General features: G+C 31.6%; 1 protein-coding gene and 1 long non-coding RNA gene across 4 annotated transcripts in view; one reads left to right on the top strand and one right to left on the bottom strand.

Moving 5' to 3' along the window:
- The window catches only part of LOC130671510 (uncharacterized), a 63452-nt gene extending 56406 nt beyond the window's left edge, over positions 1-7046 (bottom strand). Inside the window, exons 1-2 of the long non-coding RNA XR_008990529.1 lie at positions 6920-7046; positions 6673-6847 (exon numbers count right to left, since the gene is read on the bottom strand). This is a non-coding gene — a long non-coding RNA (uncharacterized LOC130671510). The remainder of the gene's footprint in view (positions 1-6672; positions 6848-6919) is intronic.
- Positions 7047-7266: 220 nt separating this feature from the next.
- On the top strand, positions 7267-15377 carry LOC130671272 (uncharacterized). 3 transcript variants are annotated; one of them, XM_057475055.1, is made up of 9 exons: positions 7267-7446; positions 7508-7627; positions 7991-8108; positions 8182-8446; positions 8531-8665; positions 10088-10178; positions 14022-14158; positions 14987-15119; positions 15198-15377. In XM_057475055.1, the coding sequence occupies exons 1-9, from the start codon at positions 7303-7305 to the stop codon at positions 15243-15245; spliced, it is 1191 nt and encodes a 396-aa protein (XP_057331038.1). In that variant the 5' UTR covers positions 7267-7302; the 3' UTR covers positions 15246-15377. The 3 variants fall into 3 exon arrangements, with proteins under 3 accessions (XP_057331038.1, XP_057331039.1, XP_057331037.1); XM_057475056.1 differs by lacking the exon at positions 15198-15377 and having other exon boundaries at positions 8218-8446; positions 14987-15182; XM_057475054.1 differs by lacking the exon at positions 15198-15377 and having other exon boundaries at positions 14987-15182.
- Positions 15378-20462: the final 5085 nt, after the last annotated feature.

Below are 20462 nucleotides of genomic sequence, written 5' to 3'. Positions count from 1 at the left end.
TTCAAAAATTGATATGATAAACGCATACTTACAATTTTAATTAGATGAAAAATCTAAGGAGATCGTGACATTATCGACTCATAAAGGGTTATTTAAGTGTGAGCGATTGTTTCAAGGTGTAGCACCGGGTCCTGGAATATTTCAACAGGAGATGGAAGCAACTTTATCGGACATTGAAGGAGTCTTAGTTTTTTACGACGACGCTTTAGTCTACGGTAAGAACCAGGAAGATCATAGTAAACGTTTGAAAGAGGTTTTAAAACGTTTTAGAAAATGCGGGTTAACTGTAAGAATTGAGAAATGTGAGTTGTTTAAAAACAACGTAGAGTTTCTGGGTTATGTTTTAAGTCAAGATGGTATTAAAGTGTCAAATGCAAGGATCAAGGTCATTCAAGATACGGATCCACCAAAAGATGTTTCAGAATTACGAAGGTTTTTGGGTATATTAAATTATTACTCGAAATTCATAAAGAATTATGCGAATATTGTGGGCCCATTGTATGAATTACTCGCTAAAAACTGTTTATGGAAGTGGAACGGGAATCATCAAATGGCATTTGAGAGAGCTAAAGAGAGTTTGACGTCGAACAGTGTACTAATGTATTATGATACAAATTTACCAATAAAAATAACGTGCGACGCATCGTAATGGGGCCTTGGGGCAGTTTTATCACACATATGTGATAATAAAACAACTAGACCAATTATGTTTGCGGCAAGAACTCTTAAAAAAGCTGAAAAGCAGTGTTCACAGATAGATCGCAAAGCTTTAGCATTAATATTTGCCTTCAAGACTTTTCACCAATATATATTTATGGAAGGAAATTCGTATTAGAAACAGATCATAAGCCTTTTGTATATATCTGGTAACAAAAAAGGAATACCGGTGATGTCTGCAAGCAGGTTACAACGATGGGCGGTATTACTGTTGGGTTACGACTTCGAGATTGTATATATCCATGAAAAAACAATCAAGTGGCAGATTTTTTGTCGAGGTTGCCGGATAGAGAGAGAGAAGATAAAGTAAAGAATGTGGAAAGTGAGTTTTCTTATTTTAAGTATATTGATAATAATGTAATTTCAGTTAGTGGCGAATTAATTCAAAGAGAGACTGCATGCGATGATAAATTACAAAAAGTTTTTAAATTTGTACGTGAGGGTTGGCCTAGTCGAGTAGATGATGAATTAACATCATATAAAAATCGCAGCTTAGAATTAACAATAGAAAATAATTATTTAATGTAGGGTTACCGTTTAATTGTACCAAAGTCATTAAGAGAAGTCGTTTTGAAGGAATTACATGTTACGCATTCTGGAATTGTACGTATGGAATCTATGGCCAGGTTGTATGTATGGTAGCCTGGGATAGATAAAGATATTGAAAAAATTGTAAAGCTTTGTAAACATTGTATCGAAAATTCAGATAATCCCAATAAGTCAGCTTTACATATTTGGAATTGGCCAGAAAGCCTGAATTGTAGGCTACATGTGGATTTTCTGGAATTTAGTAAGAATGATGCTTATATTATAATAATTGACGCTTATTCAAAGTGGGTTGATATTAGAGCGATGAATAACATAACTGCTAAAACAACTATCAAAGTATTCAGTAATTACTTTTCTATGCGGGAATTACCAATACAACTTGTTACAGATAATGGTCCTACCTTTACTTCAAAAGAATTTAAAGAATTTTTAATTAAATACGGTGTTAATCATATTTTAACAGCTCCTTATCACCCGGCTGCGAATGGACTGACTGAAAACGCTGTAAAATCTTTTAAAAAGAAATTTAAAATAATAATAAGCGATTATGATCGAGGTGAAGCATTAGATAAATATTTATTTTATTGTCGTGCTACTCCACACAGCACTACAGGAATTAGACCGGCTGAATTACAAGTTAATCGGAAATTTCGAACAAGGCTGGATTTGTTGAGACCTGACATACGTATTACTGTCATTAATAAGCAAAAAACACAACAAAATAATTTTTTAGGGAATAGAAATGTACAATTTTAAGTTAATGAAACGGTATATGCTAAAGATATAAGAAAGGGGGGATGGTGTTCCGCAGTACTTATTAAAGTACATAGTCCAGTGACGTATGACGTTTAGACAGATAATAATATGGTTTGGAAACGTCACATTGATCAGTTAATACGCCGTGAAACGGAGAATGAATGTATGAATGATAAAATTAGTATTGATAATAGTAATGGTAATTGTAGTGATATTATTGAAGATAATGTAAATGACAAGGAAATAATACAAAATAATAATAAATTAAGAAGATCTACGAGAAAGATAAAAACGCGTGAAAGATTAAATTTATAATTTATGTAAATAATAAATGTAATTTTAAAAATAAAAAGCCCTTAAATCTCGATGAAAACTAAGCAGATCCAGGATTAAATGATTAAGAAATCACAGTAATATTACTGTCAACTCACAGCGATATTATTGTGATTTCACGAAGAATCTATAGTAAGACTGCTGTGAAATCACTATATGATGACGGTATTATTACCGAGAAAGCATGACTGAAACACTGCAGATCCAGGATAAACTGATAGTGAAATCACTGTAAATACACAGTAATACCACTGTCAACTTACAGCTATACTACTGTAAATTAACTGTAATGCTATTGTGATTCTACTATGAATCGATGGTGAAATCATCATAAAATTACCATCGGATAGTAATAAAGTCACAGTGAGCAAATGGCACAAAATCACAGTAGTTTCACTGTCATTTCACCATGGCTTCACTATCTTTCCACTATGATCTCACCGAAATTTCACCATGATTTCGAAGTAATTCCGAATCCGCGAGGGATAGTTTGGTAATATCCCGGGTCAAAGATAAAAGTGATTTAGACTTGGTCGTCTTAAATCATGACTAAGTATGACTAAGTAAGCCTGTTAAGTCATAATTTAAGACGACCGTCTAAATCAAGTTTTATTTTTGACCAGGGTATGCACGACTACCTATTTTTTTTTGTAACTGCGTAACCTGTTAATTAAAAACGAATGGAAAGAGTACCACCGTAGATTTATTATTTCATAAATAACTTGGAAGTAATCCCGACTAGAATTTTTTCCTGATTTGCCTGAAGTACTATAAGGACCTTGTCAGGTTAATATAATGTTTGCTTTATTAGAGCTAACCTGACGAGTTCCTGATCAGGAACTCATCAAGAAATCCTTATTCAAAAAAAAGTTATTTGCCATCGGGTCAACCTGACGAGTTCCTTATCAGAATCTCGTGAGGAAATCTTTATTTAAAAAAAAGTTATTCGCCATCGTGTTGACCTGACAAGTTCCTTGTCAGGGCCTCATCAGAAAATCCTCATTAAAGAAATCCCTTTAAATATTTCATTTACAGACTAAAAATTAAACAAAGCACAAAAGAAAATTGTATAAGAATCACGTCAATCATCGCAGCACGTATTTTTTACTTCATCATCAGTTATTCTTTAACATCATAATGGATATAATATTTAAACTTACAAGATCACATATGTATGTCAGCGCAGTGGATAGCATCAAGGACTTTGAATCGGAAGAACGCATGTTCGAGCCCAGCAGTCATCGGGATTTTTTCATCAATAAAAAACATGTTTACTTCCTCTAATTAATGCTCTTAATACAATAGATAACATTCTCGATCGAAGGTAAGGACCTAAGAAGGTAATCCTGATAAGGATTTGATGAGGATATTTTGGTAAGGTCCTTATAAGGCAATCCTGATTAGGACCTCATGGGTCTTAAGCGTTACATCCATATCAGGTTCTTGTCAGGATACCCTGATCTGGTCCTCATTTGAAATAAGGTTAATCTGATAAGGACCCCGTAGGGTCCTTAGGAAAAATTCTATTCGGGAAGTTAAATATTATCGTAAAATTATAATGGAAAATTTCTAGAATAATAATTTCCGTCTAGTAAACAAATTTCAGTGCTTCAATGCAAGCTAAATTTTTTACTCCGGGGTAAAGTCCTAATATCACAGTCACAATACTCGGTTAGATTTTTATTTCAGTCTAGAGGCCTTTTTACAGAGTCTCAAAAGTCAACAAAATTTTGATTTCAGCCTGAAGGCCTAACTAGCGAGTATCAAAATTTGACAGAATTTTAATTTCTATCTAGAAGCCTTACTAAAGAGTATCAAAATTTGACAGAATTTTAATTTCTATCTAGAGGCTTAATTGAAGAGTCTCAATAGTAGCCAGAACTTTTATTTCAGCGTACGTCCAACTTAAGGGTATCAAGAGTTGATAGAATTTTTATTTCAGTGTAGAAGCCTGATTCAAGAGTCTTAACAGAAGCCTATTTTTATTCCGGTATAGCAGTCAAATGTCAGAGTATCAGAAGTCACTTAAATTTTTATTTTAATCTAAAGGTCCAAGTTCAGGATCGCAGCATTAGCTTAAATTTTGATTATGGCTTAGAGACCTAATTTAGAAGTTCCAAGAGTCACTTAAACTATTATTTGAATCCAGAGGTCTAATTTGAGAGCCTCAACAGACGCTCGAATTTTTTTTTTAAGCTAAAAATCCGACTTCAGAATAGAGCCCAAATTTCAGGGTCTTAATAGATACCGGAATTTTAATATTAGTCTTAGCGATCCATTCGTAAAGCCTCAATAATTGGTAGCAATTTTATTTCAGTAGAGAGGCTCAAAACTAGACTCTCAACAGTAGTTAGGATTCATCTACATGACTAATTTCAGGGTCCAAGCCATCAGCAACGTTTTATCTCGGTCCAGAGGCCTGATAGCAGTGTTTTGACAGTAGCTAGAATTTATACTTCAGTCCAGAGATTCAATATTAGTCTTACAAGTCGCCAGAATTTTTATTCTAGGCTGGAGGCGGATTTGGATTTAAACAGTTGCCAGTAAATTTATATCCGTCTGAAGACCCAATTTCGGGATCTCAATGGTCTACAGGGTTTTAATTCCAATCTCAAGAACCCAATTTAAGTTTTTCAACAGTTACTGGAAATTACATTGCAAGTTAGAGGCCCAATTTCACCATCTACACGGGTCGGGAATTTTTATTCTAGCCTAGAGGACCGATTTTAATCTCTGAAGCAGAGATCTATAGATAGAAATAGACAATCTCTAGTAGATCTACTAAAGATCTGTCACATATCAATCGTTCACAAATCTACAACAGATCTTCCGTCAATCTATTGATACAAAATATTTTCTCCCCAAACCGACTTCTGGAAGATCTGTTGAAGATCTATGAGCGATAGACATGTGGTAGATCTTCGGTAAGTCTCGCGTAGATTGTTTTATTTTTACCCGGGTATAATTATATATAATTACAATTATTACCTCTGAATAATAATCAAATAAGAGTAAAAATAATCACTCGCACCAACATACACTTATCCAAAAAATTAAAGGAACAAGAAAATTTTATAAATTTTTAGTGATTTTTGGAAGGCTGTATTTTCGTAAAAAATGATCGTATCGAAAAAATAAAAAAAGCAAATTGAAGCTTGAAATCTCTAGTTTAAAGATTTTTCAGCAAAATATTTTTTTGAGCCACGGTTTTTGCGAAAATTGGAAAAAATTCTTGTTTGGTCTCGTTTTTTGGAAAATTTTTTTTTTTTCCTCTGTACCTTACATTTACTGAATAACTAACGCAAAAATGAAAGAAAATCCGAAAAAAATTGATTTTTTCATTTTGATAACGATTACACGGATTAAGGAACAAAACTTGTTCCTTTAATTGTTTTGTAAAACTTTGAGCAATCGGACCGGACAAACGGTTCAATGGATCAATCTGAAAATTTCCAGGGTTTTTGGGGGTACATTAAGCTGTAAAATTACCTGGCAACATTATTTTTTTTATCAATATTTGCAGAGTAGCGACGAGTCGACTAAAAAACCAGAAAATGGCCATTTTTTAAAGGTTTTTTAAATGGATGTCAAGGATGAAAAAAAATTTTTTTTTGAAAAAATCAAAAATGGAGCTTATGGGGGTTTTATTCAAGTTTATTAAACTGCCCTTTAAATTACTGTGTGATCATTTCTTGCTGAGATATCAATAATCAAAGACAAAAGGATCCTTTTTTATTTGAAGGCTGATATCTCAGCAGCAAATGGTCGTACAGAGAAACAAAAAAAAGCAAATTGTAGCTGAATAAATTTCCTAAACAAGCCATGAATTCGTTTTTTTAAAAAAATTTTTCCCGGCCCCGTAGACCTAAAAAACGAAACCAAAAAATTTAGAAAAATTTTGTCTCGACCTTTTTCTTATGATTCCGCAAAAACCGTGGCTCAAAAAAATATTTTGCTGAAAAATCTTTAATCTAGAGATTTCAAGCTTCAATTTTGCTTCTTTTATTTTTTCGATACGATCATTTTTTACGAAAATACAGCCTTCCAAAAATCACTAAAAAATTTATAAAATTTTCTTGTTCCTTTAATTTTTTTGATAAGTGTATAAGTAATCACTCATATAAGGAATACCCTCGCAGATTTGAATCACGGTGAAAACACGATGGGTTTGTTCCATTTTACCACTGTGATTACACGGTGGTAAAATGGAACAAACCCACCGTGTAACCACGGTGGAACCACGGTGTTTACACTTCCACGGTGTTTCCACCGTGATTCAAATCTGCGAGGGTAGTTATAATTATAGCTGTAACTTACAATATTTATTGTACCAAGATGGAAATAGGCAGCATCCGTTACTTTTTAAATTTCTCATCAACTTTTCAGTAAATTGATGACTTGTCAACATATACATGACTTAATTCACAATTTAGAGTTCTGTTCATTATGCTTAACACCGAACAATAAATAAAAAAAGAAAACTTGTAATAAACTATATAAATGCGTTAGTCAAAGTGTAATTTCATCACTATTCATTTGATTTGATATTTTGATGAGACTCAACTGATATCTTTTCCAACATAAATATGCTATGTATTTTGAGAGATTCACAAAACATTCTTCTATAGAAAGCAGAAGGTATAGAATCTATAGTTACTGGATGCTCTTTTTCTACCCCTCTTTATTGAAACAATTAACTGCATATATATTATCAGACGTTGAACTACTATAACATCCAATAATGAATCCCGTAAGCCAACAAATGACGTTACCGTAGCAACAGCATATACACAAAGGCGGATAATTGCCCGTGTAATTAAAAGCAGCAATCAAACCGTCTATCAATGCCATTCAAATAATTCATAGCAGGCACAGTAATTAAAGTAAAAAAAGCATCGTAATTGCTAGATACTCTCTTGAACCTCAGTCTCATAAAGTCCGCGGACAATGGATATTTTCGAAGAACCCTTCTACAAAATGATTCAGAACTTTTCCCGTTTGATAGGCCAATGGCCGTATCAGTCATCACGGCAAAAGTTTCCTATAGTGACTCTAATATGGATTGCATTTGTCACTCAATTGATTCCACAAGTATAATAAATTTATAACATTAATTTTAAAAACATTTTTTTTTTCATTAATTATATTACAGTTTATAGCTATTGTGATACACTTTGATGATCGAGATCTTTTATTTGAAGTATTTTCGACGTTGGTAATAGATTCCGCATTTATTATCAAATATAGCAATGCAATTTATAGAGCAGGTCTGGTATGTCCTATCACAATTTTTTAATCTTTTTGGTTAACTCTTTGGCGCGTGTATTCTAGATGGAGATTTTTGCGAGTATACAAGGGAATCGAACGATCTGAGTCGACTTATTGCCTGAAATGTTTAAAAATCTGTAGACTTATTTCAGAGAAGTCATAAATTCAATTTTCGAATTTATTATTAGGTCATTCGAATAGACTTTACTGAAAAAAAAAAAAAACTAGTGCAATTCAGCGACAACATGGATCTTTTGTTCCCTTAGTACGCACAAAAACTACACCAATTAATTCGTATTAATATATGAAATATTTTTATTTTATTACATGGAATATATTAAAGTAACGATCCAATTATTACATTTAGATGAAAGAATTATGGGAGTCTATAAAACGTGATTGGACATTACTATTAAACGATGTGGAAAAACGTACACTACAACATCATGCGAACCTCGGTCATTTTTTTTCAACTGGATATTCAGGTAATGATCGTCGTACATCGTCGGAATCAAACGTAAATTTTATAATTAACAGTAATTTATAATTTTTACAAAGGACTTGCATACATGTCAACGTTAATTTTTGTGACAGAACCGATTTTTCCAAAAATTGTAAATATGTTCGTGGAAACAAATGAAACTGTTCCACTTAAATTGGCAATTCCGACGGAGTACATAATAATTGACATAGAAAAGCATTACTGGTCAATGTCAATAATTACAACTTTTTTTGTTTTCAATGTTATAATCGTCATTATTTCATGCGACATTGTGTTAATTACCTTCGTGCAACACGTTTGTGGATTATTTGCAGTCGTGGGGTATCATCCAAATATTTAATGTAGAACATAGTTGTTATTTTTGCGAATCACTATTCTTAACTAATGGTAAGTATGTTTGAGCAGATGTCGACTAGAAAGTACACCATTTGATAAAGATTATCTGGAAGGGCATAAAGGAGAAGATTATATGTCAACCTCTAATGATATTCCTTACAAACATTTAGTGTCTTGCGTAAAGGGCCACAAGCGAGCTTTAGAGTATGTGTGATAATTTATAACATGTATACATGTATACATATTAATTGTTTCAAATAAGGGGAATAGTTTTTTTTTTTTTTTTGATGAACAGTGAAAAATCGAAAGGGTATCTTAAAATATGGTGACAGTTAAAACTTGAGCTCTTAATATTGATATTTAGAGGGGGCTATTAATAATTTTCGATTTGTCATTTAGTATCATGGTAAAAAATACATGACTTCCGAAAAAATCAAAATACAAAAAAACTCTTCGTAAATATTTTGTAGCAAATTTACTGATCTGCAAAAAAAGGTCTCTCATGATTTTTACATAAATTCAACCATTCATCAGATATCCGATGTCAAAGTTTGATACAATTCGAAGAACTTGTTTTTGCTCGTTCTGAATTTTATACCATGTCAACTAATGAGAATTCAGAAATTCTCAATACAGTTTTTTGTAGGAAATTGAATGTTCTACAAAAAAAGTCTCTTATCATTTTTTGATAAATCCATCTGTTCAAAAGTTATTGGAGCTTGCACTCAAGTTAGAGTAAATTTCGAGATCTTTTTACTTTTCCGGCAAAACTATCGGACTTATCATGAAATGTCATGAAATCTTTTTTGTAGACAATTTTATTTCCTACAAATTATCTCCAGAAAATTTTGTTTCAATTCTGCAATCTTTTCTATTAATTTCCATTTTAATGCCAAGCTCTCAAAATCGATCAGAACGCTTTTCTTAGGACCTTGGCATTAAAATGGAAATAACAAGAAGAGAATGCAGAATTTAAACAAAATTTACCGGAGATAGTTTTTAGGAAATAAAATTGTCTACAAAAAAGATTCTATGACATTTTATGATAAGTCCGATAGTTTCGCCGGAAAAGTAAAAAGATCTCGAAATTTACTCTAACTTGAGTGCAAGCTCCAATAACTTTTGAACAGATGGATTTATCAAAAAATGATAAGAGACTTTTTTTGTAGAGCATTCAATTTTCTACAAAAAACTGTAATAAAAATTTCTGAATTCTCATTAGTTAACATGGTATAAAATTCAGAACGAACAAGTTCTGCGAATTGTATCAAAATTTGACGTCGGATATCTTGTGAATGGTTGAATTTATGCAAAAATCATAAGAGACCTTTTTTGTAGATCAGTAAATTTGCTCCAAAATGTTAAAGAAGAGATTTTTCGGAAGTTATGTATATTTACCATGATACTAAATGAAAAATCGAAAATTATTAATAGCTCCCTCTAAATATCAATATTAAGAGCTCAAATTTTAATTGTCACCATATTTTAAGATACCCTTTCGATTTTTCAATGTTCATCAAAAATAAAAAAAAAAAGTCCCCTAATTTAAAACAGTCTAATACATATATAGTTACAATGACTACAAATTCATTGTCGTAAATTGAAATTATTCACATGTTATTCAAGATATGCGGAGCGTCTGGAAAATGCTTATACTTTGAGTAATGGAATACTGTCTGTATTAAATGCGCCAGTTATGAGTATTACCGGATATATGGTAATTTTATTAACAGATTTAATATTTCAGCGAAAACCGGGCTACGACAGAGTACTCGACAAATTTTAAATCACACACTGAAAAAACAATTTCTTTATATTAAATTTATTGATGGAGTTGATACTTTTTAATAAGATCTTATTTATATTAAAGATATATTATTGATAATAAATAAATATAGTCATAATTTAAACAGTGACAAAAATTTAGAGTATTTAATACAAATAGATTATACTTGAGCAATCTATTCTATTCAATTAAATATCATTTAATAATGAATCGATATTTTCGTTATTTTCGATTAGAACTGTGATTTTATTTAAACCCATGTTTTTTAATAATAAAACTACCTTACTTTCCCACAAATATAATATCTTAATAGTTAAGATATCATACTTATGATTAAGATATGTCAAGGGCACTCACACGCGCTAGAGGAAAATAATGAAATTAAAACAAAAAGAAACTGCCCACCTGTCTAAAAGATCGGGTAAATCAGCATCCATTTTTATTAATCAATGTCAGTGCGATAATCATGTATAATTGTATAGTGTTTTCAGTTAAATAAAAAATACTAAAAGGGATGATATATGGTAAATGATTTCAAAAAGAGAATTAGAGTGAATAAAATACTAATGTAAAATTAAATGATAATTAAAAAACTATAATTGTTAGTTTTAATTTTACTATATAATTATATTATTTATATTATATTCATTTTTATAGTTATTTTGCATTAATTAATGTTCTTTATATTATGTTATTATAATTATAATAATAAAAAAATATCATAAATATGACAGTGTTACGTGTGAGCTTACACCTAGATGTTTTACTGCGTAACCGATCTTACCGTGCCTAGCTCAGCGTCTCTAGAAATTTAATAGGATGTTATAAAGGGTGTGGGTCGCTCAGTGAAAGAATGACTATACGCAACTCTGATTAAAAAGTATTTAAAATGATTTGTTTTTTAATCATTTTAAATACTTCTTAATCCTTCAAATCATTTCTAATCCTGTCTCTTATGGACATTTAACGTGTGAAATCATTTTTAATCATTTTTTTTAATCAGGGAAATTACATGAATATTTGTTTATTGGGCGTCCCCAAAAGAGGGGAGTACCCAGAAAAGGCCCTAAGAGTCTCTTTTACAAATCTAAAATAGCATTAATGAGACGGATACAAATTCAATAATTTTATTCAACAATAGCGGCATTAACATATTCTTATAGTGATTTGTAATAAAAGCGGTAAAATAAAGGAGATACAATATTTATGCGCGAGCAGACGACTATTCGAATCAGCTTAACTATGGTAACTAACTCTCTTTCTGCAATTGCATCTTCTGCCTCGAAAATATCACTCCGCCGTTTCCCATGAGAACTTTTTTCTTGCTGCTTAACAGGGGTTATCAGATATTTTCGGCTGGGTTTTTTTCGGAAACAAAATCTGTCAATACAAATCACAGACCGCACTTTTATGCATTACTGCCTAATCTAGCGAAGTGCACTTTAATTGTTTGATAATATTCGTTTGTTTAAGAGAAAAACACGGCCAAAGTTTCCATTTACTGCACAAGTGCAACTAAGATAGTACCGTTCGTGGACTTGAGTGCAATAGAGAGAAAAGTGCGAAATCCCTGATAAAAAAAAATATCCCTCCGCAGTCTCCGGAACTCTTTTCTTCCCACAGTCAAAACGGCTGACCACACAAAACGTCTGCTCGTCGCGTTGTATTACAAAAGTAAGACTTAATACACTAAAGCAATGCGATATTTATGTACAGCTGTATAGCGCCTAATAAAAGTACAATGAAATATATTACTTTCTGAACTAAGATATATCTATTTATTACTTATTAAATAGTATTAGACGGATGGGTGTCAGTCCACTCGTCACAGACAGTTTTATTATTAATTAAAATACATTAACTTTCCTCAAATAGTTTTACGATTAATTAAAGATTTTTTATTTTTGATTTAATCCAATATATTTTCAACGGAACTATTCGAATAATTAATTTAAATATAGACTTATTTAATATAAGCACCATACCCGGGAAAAAATGATCAGACCTGATCAGACATGAACAGGCATGAGTCTTCAGGCCTGATCAGACATGAAAAATGACCATGCCTGACCAGGCCTGATCAGGCATGTTCAGGTCTGATCAGGTATGTTCATGTCTGTTCATGCCCATCCGGGTAAAAAATTATATATAAAAAATGGCCCTATATAATTATATATAATTATGTATAACTATATTCAATTATACATGTATATAATTATTGCTATAAAAATAAAAAGAATAAAAAATTCGGGCGTGTGCAGGATTTGAACCGTGGACTTTGCGCTCGAAATTGTAACTCGCTACCCACTGACCTAAGAGATTTAGTTGAAAAGTAAGTTTCGTATGAACTTCAAGTAATAAAAATCTTATACGTGATAGATTCTTGGTCAACAAAATTTTAGATCTATGAGCAGACATGAACAGCCATGAACAGACATGAACATATATGACCAGGCATGAACAAGCATGGACAGGTATGATCAGGCCTGAGCGTATTTAACGCTTCAGACATGAACAGGCATGGACAGGTATGAACAGGCATGATCAGGCCTGAGTGTATTCAACGCTTCAGACATGAACAGGCATGATCAGACCTGACTGTATTTAACGCTTCAGACATGAACAGACATGAACAGGCATGGACAGGTATGATCAGGCCTGATCATGTCTAATCTCAAGCTTAATCATACATGAACAGGCATGATCAGGTCTAATTTCAGGCCTGATCATACATGAACAGGCATGGTCAGGTCTGATCATTTTTTCCCGGGATATTATTTAATTTAAGAATTCTACTTCTTCATTCAAATATCAATATCTTAACTATTAATATATCTAGAGTTGCGCTAACAGTAAAGGATATTAGTAATTAATAAGTTAGTGCTAGGCTCAAATACTAGTATCTTAATTATTAATATATGTAAAGTTGTGCCAAGAATACCCTCGCAGATTTGAATCACGGTGGAAACACCGTGGAAGTGTAAACACCGTGGATCCACCGTGGTTACACGGTGGGTTTGTTCCATTTTACCACCGGGTATACACAGTGTATCCACTGTGATTACGCGGTGTATCCACTGTGATTTCACGGTGGCTTGACCACTGTGTATACACGGTGTTCCCACTGTGATTACGCGGTGTACCCACCGTGATTCCACCGTGGCTTTGTGCTATTTCACCACCGTGGTTCCACGGTGTATCCACCGGGTAATCACAGTGAAAACACCGTGTATACACGGTGGCAAAGCCACCGTGGAATCACGGTGGATACACCGCGTAATCACAGTGGTACAATGGAACAAACCCACCGTGTTTCCACCGTGATTCAAATCTGCGAGGGATATTTGATTATTGAAAATGAATATATTGTTTATTCATAATGAACGAAAATCTAATTCTCCATAATTAACTCTACCATTTTTTGTATTGAAGAAAATATCATAACTATAAATATATCGTTTTTTCAGTCCGAGCTACGACAGAGTACTCGAAAAATTCTATATCACAGAGCAATTCGTTTTTCATATTTTTTAGATTTTGAATTTCTATTTCAATTTGTTTTCAAAATTAGAAAATAGAAAAATTCCAGCTCACGGAATAAACACGACTGAGTCGTGTGCTACACAGGAACCAGTCGTGTTTCAATTTTTCCGTGTATTGGATATTAATTGTTTCCGAATAAAGTTATCGAAATTTTACAGTCTACGGTACTCCGTCTCAAATCCCGGTTTCTCCCGTGTATATATAATATATATATATGAATGCATTTTTCAGATGATATCAGAATCCAATACAATTGAGCAGTTACTAAAACACGCAACATTTGCCATCTCTCAGATGTCACATCTCTTTTTTCTATGTTTTATGTCCCAACGGCTAACAGACATGAGTTTACGAATCCAAGAAAATATGTAATTATGCATCGATCAAATCTGCACTATTATAGATTGTGATTTTTAGCAGATTTTTTAGAAATCTAACTAATCCATCTGTCCTCATGATAGAATTTTCAAATAGATTGATGACTGGAAATTTCGAAAACTTTCGAAAATCATTTTTTGCACAAAAATTCATAAGTTGGCTTATTTTTATTATTTAAATCATTATTTTTTTTTTCGAAAGATCAAAATAAATATATAAACGAAAAGAATAACGAGAAAAATATTTTCGTTTTGGCCGTCGAATAGCTTTTTTTACTTTAATTGAGCATTAACTTTGTTTATTATAAAGTATAATCTAAGCCTTTTACGATTTTTAGTTGATTAATGAAAATGAATTAAAATTAGAGCACAAAAAAAAAATAACATAATTTTAAAAATGTTCACGTCAACAATCGATGATCAAGATAAGTAATCGTTTGCACCTACTACAATATAAAATCAACAAGTAGTTTGTAAAAATAGCAACATGATGTGAACTCTCCCTCGATCAATTCGTTGTTCCCAGAAGCCTCTAGTACTTCTGGCATTTCGATTGGCCTGTAAGTGGGAGAGGTCTAAGCTAGACATAGAGACATTGAAAACAAACAAATTGATCAGATTTGAAATAAACTTGAGTGGCTTAAAAAAAACTGAGCTTAATTTCTTATGAATTTATTTAGTCGACCGTACTGATTATTGTCCAGATAATTGGGTAAATTAATGATCGTAGAAGGCTCCAAGTAACACATGTTAATTAATCATTTTTATGTGTTTATTTCAATGTTCCTGACTTTACATTTAAATAATTATATTACACAGAGGTAATGCAACTTGGTACAATAACTCACTGAAGTCACAAAAATTGCTAATTTTGATGTTGATGAGAAGTCAAGTGCCCTGCAAGTTGACCGCTGCTAAACTAATGGATTTATCTATTGAAAATTTTGCAGTCGTAATAATCAAAATATTTTTATTTATTATTATCATCTATTTTCATTCTTTGTAACTTTTGTTTACGTTTCTCTTACAGGTGGTAAAAACGTCTGCATCATACATCACGATGCTTTTGTCGATGTAATAACAAATTTTTCTATGCAGAATAAATTTGCTAAAATATTTTTTTAACATAAAGTTATTAAAAACCTGTTGTAGTAATGAAAATAAATAAATAAAAAAATATTTGTGAACTAACACAATATAAAGTTGCCCATTTATATAAGTACAAGATGTAATAAAAACTACAGTTATTTTACGCTGAAGAAATCTCAACAGTAGTTGATTTTAGCAGTCAATGCTAAAATTTCTTACTGTTTTCGAATTCACGAAAATAAAATTTAAAGCATCTTTGAAATGAATGCAAAAGAAATATTGTAACAATGGAAATAATTTTATATAGTTTACTATTTTGATTAGGAAAGACTATCGATTATAGAATGAAAGTCTTATCAAAGTTATTTTACTACATAGTAAAAAATTTTTTGTAGTTGTCTGAAAACAAAAGTCTGTACTAAAAATTTGGTGTTCAATATTTGACATTTTTTATGTTAATTTAGCATACTGCTTTTGTGTTGCTTGATCAGTTCATTTTTAATACAAAAATCGGTTTATCGGTTGACCCTGCGGGCCTACCCCAAAACTTTCCGCTGTTTTCGAGCTCCTTGAGCTCGAAAACATTATTGAAAATACTTTCGTATGCCATTGTTTTCGAAAAGAACCTTTTTTTAGCATTTATTTCTCCCACGATATCTCGCGAACAAATTAACCGATTTTGATGGTTGAGGTGGAAATCTACGCGTTTTATTGAGTTCTAGAGCTGATTAGATTTTGAAATTGTTTGGTTGAGTTGCCTCAAAGATATTCGCAAATAACTGTTTTTTACAATTTCTTTCTCCCGCGATATCTCGAACAAATCAACCAATTGAGATGGCTGACGTCGCATTCGACGCGTTTTATTAAGTTCTAGAGCTGATTAGATTTTGAAGTCGATCGTATAAGTCGTTTCTGAGAAATCAATAAAAAACTAAAAAACGAAAAAATTATTTTTTTTCGTAATTCGCCAATATTTTAGAGTCTACTTGATCAAATGATCTGAAATTTTCAGGAAAGTTGAGGGCCGATAAGCTCTCTCGATTGCCACCTTAACCATCCAAATCGGTTCATTAGTTAAAAAGTTGCAAAGAGTTTACACACACACACACACACACACACACACACACACACACACACACACACACACACACACACACACACACACACACACACACACACACACACACACACACACACACACACACACACACACACACACATCATTCTAAAAATAGTCATAATAGCTTCGTACGACCTCAAATCGTCGACATCTAATGAAAACTCGAATTTCGAAAATCGGGGTGAAAACAATAACTTCCCGAATTTTTGAAAATTTACAATTTTCTTAGCGGGAAGTTAAAAATAACACAAAGAATGTTAGAAGTAATTCATACAAATGTTAACATCCACCGGTTCTAAACCTTTCACACATTTAAATGTTATCTGCAACATACGTTCAGTGTTGATTTAACAATTTTGTTTGTCTTATTTTGATACTTATAAAAATTTATCTGTATAAAAGCTAAACAAGTGACTAAGATAAATTCAATACATGCTTCGTGTGACTAATGAATTAATACACGGAAAGAATTTTCCGATAAAAATTACTCTCTAATTTCGAGTAATCCTGGGCCGTTGCAAAAAATTGGTATTTTTTGTTTTAAATTTAATATTTTTGGTTTAAATATTAACGTTGCTAGACCATGTTTTACTCTACTACTGAGTAATTTTTTAAAAGTCTTATATTTAATCGATTATTGTGAATATCTCATCTTAATCTACTAATTTTTACTCCATGCGATTAATTTTTACTCCCCAATATACCACTATTTCAAACCCATTAACTGTTTGATGAAAAACTGCTTATAACTCGAATAAATTTTCTTATCTATGGGTGTAATTTTTACTCTAAACTGCACGGAGAAAAAAATATTGTTCTCAGAAGTATACTGTATAGTTACAGTAACAATACGCTATAGTTATCTACTAGATTGTTACTGCAACGATCTACTGTATCGTTCTGACAACAATACGGTGGATAGCTCTGAGACCTATACGGTATCGTTCTGAGCCCTATCTGACGTCACGCGCGTTGCAAATTATATGAGATATTTAAAAACCTTTATCATTCATAAATCAATGATAAGCGAATAACTTTGATTAAATAAAATAATTTATAAAACTGATTTATTAGTTAGTTATAGTCAAAATAAATTTTAAATATAAATATAAATATATCTTTTAATTTTTTGAATTTATTTATTAGTAATTTAATTTTAAATTCAATAATAATTCAGATCTCATTTGTTTATTAGTTATTTTTCTTCTATTCACGTATCACATTTAAATTGTAAAACATCGACTATATATAATATTTAAAGTTTTGGTTATGAATTTATATTTGATTACAAAAAGCATAAAAAAACACTTATTAATAAATATATCAACATAGTTATGAAGATTCTACTCTGTTAATTTATTAATTACCCGTGGGTCCATATTTCAACATCACAATTATTTTTTACACTATTTTTTTTATTAAACGTCTGCTAGCAACAACTATACAATATTCAAAAGTTGGCGCGAAAATGGATGTTTAGTTAGGTTAGACGGTGCCGTGTGAGGTGACGACTACGGAAAGTCGTATAGGGCTCACAGCTATCTAATAGATAGTTACTGAAACGATACGGTATTGTTACCATAAACATACGTATTGTTGTGGTAACGATCTCCGAGTTACTATACTTTAGATCGTTCGAGGAGCAATATTTTTTTTTCCGTGTGCAGAGTAATATTTCAGTAGTCTCTGTTAATCTTCGGTTAATATCGGCTTCAATTAAATGTCTTTTATTTTGCTCGCGACAACTTACATGTTACGCACACAAACGTAGAGCTGGAAAACAAGACGATCTCTATATCTCTCTATAACTTAATATTTATTTAAAAAAAAAAAAAAATTGTATTTTTTCTTTTTCAACACAATAAGAGTAATATTTTTTTTTTATTCTTTTTCAAAATATTTATTTTAAGTCATATTCTAAGGCAATTAGATGGTTTTTAACTTTTTTATAGAAATTTCAGCCTATTAATTGTCATTTTTATTGTAATTCAATATAAATTTTATAAATTGAATAATCAACTTTTTATCATAACCTACGAGTAAAAATTGAATTAGAGAGAATTTATTTAGACTTCCGCTAGGGGTAATTTTTACTCGCAATTGTGAGTAAAAATTAATCTGATTGATTTTTACTCACTGAAAGAGTAAAATTTCGTAGTTCGAAAGTAAAAAGTCGTAATGGCCCAAGATTACTCGATTTAGAGTAATTTTTAGAATAAATAACATGGAAATATTCATACGAAAATTCTTTCCGGGTACGCGCTCCATGTTAAAGTTGTATTTTAAAAGTGTTGTTTGGACAGCAACATTGAGTAAACGTTACTTTTGTGTGAATTTATATTTTTTTAACTTCCCGCTAAGAAAATTGTAAATTTTCAAAAATTCGGGAAGTTATTGTTTTCACCCCGATTTTCGAAATTCGAGTTTTCATCAGATGTCGACGATTTGAGGTCGTACGAAGCTATTATGACTATTTTTAGAATGATGCGTGTGTGTGTGTGTGTATACTCTTTGCAACTTTTTAACTAATGAACCGATTTGGATGGTTAAGGTGGCAATCGAGAGAGCTTATCGGCCGTCAACTTTCCTGAAAATTTCAGATCATTTGATCAAGTAGACTCCAAAATATTGGCGAATTACGAAAAAAAATAATTTTTTCTTTTTTTAGTTTCTTATTGATTTCTCAGAAACAACTTATACGATCGACTTCAAAATCTAATCAGCTCTAGAACTTAATAAAACGCTTCGATTGCCGCGAATATCTTTGAAACAGCTGAACCAAACAATTCCAAAATCTGATCAGCTTTAGACTTTATCAAAACGGGTCGATTGCCACTTCAAACGTTAAAATTGGATCATTTGTCAGAAAAATATCGTGGGGTAAAAAATGCGAACAAACGGTTTTTTTCAAATATCTTTGAAAAGACAAAACCAATCGATTTCAAATTTCAATCAGCTATAGAATTTAACAAAACGCTAAAATCGGTTGATTAGTTCAAACGAAATTGGCGTCAAAATGTTAAAAATAACATTTTATGTTATTTTTTCGGATAAGTCATAATATAATGTATTAAAATATGTGCAAAATCATACCAATAACTCTTCGTCTCTATGGTTTCTTTCGATCCCCGTACAATTTTATCTCACTCGTTCTTTAGTTTGAATCATATTATCAACAAAAAAATTCTAAAAACACAGATTTTAATATTTTTCGCGGATATTTTAAATATTATTGCTCTGATCTGCGACAAAGCTCATTAAAATCTCAATTTTTAATACTGACATTGATTTCAACCTCAATTTATTTATTTTATTGAACATAATCGGGACTAAAAATTTAAAAACCGCATGTTTATTAATGATTTTCGAAACTTAAATTCTCAAACTTTAACATAAATCGTAACTTGTTAGAGCTTAAAAGGCTCATAAAAAAACAATTGCGTGTAAAAGCATTTTCGAGCTCTGTGAGCTCGAAAATGTATTCACACCAATGTTTTCGAGCTTTTTGAACTCGAAAACAGTGGGAAGTTTTGGGGCTGACCCACAGGGCCAACCGACGCCCAGATATTTTTTACACAAATCAATAATGTTAAAACAACATAAAAATTTGTGTAAAATGTTGTTCTAACACACAGTTTTGTGTTAATTTTACCTAAGTTTTTTTTTCTGTGTATTTAAAAAATTTAGTTTCATGTCATAATTTGTTTCAACTCGTCATCTTGTGGTATTTTCACAAATAATCAGATGTTAATGCAAAGTGTAATAACAAACGTTGAACAAACTTGAGTATTTTATATTATCTTAAAAAAAAAAGGTAATGGTAATATTCAAAGAAATAGTCACAAGTATAAACATCAGTGTATTAACTTCGCCCAAAATAAATCGTAATAGCGAAGAGATCGAAGTTACCCTGTTAACACTATGTAATTACAAAGTTTTAGCCCTTTGACGTACGACTGAAGACATCTATTAAAATTTCCGTCAGTGTCACTGAAATAAAACACAAGGGGAAAATTAAATGAAGTTAAATGGTATATACCCAATATGAAGGGAAAAGCGTTAGAAGTTATAATAGTTGCCAGTACA

The sequence above is a fragment of the Microplitis mediator genome, chromosome 7 (genome assembly GCF_029852145.1).
Source record: "Microplitis mediator isolate UGA2020A chromosome 7, iyMicMedi2.1, whole genome shotgun sequence".
Taxonomy (NCBI): Eukaryota; Metazoa; Arthropoda; class Insecta; order Hymenoptera; family Braconidae; genus Microplitis; species Microplitis mediator.
The sequence above is the reverse complement of the archived record's forward strand: the minus strand, read 5'-3'. Positions and strand labels throughout refer to the sequence as shown.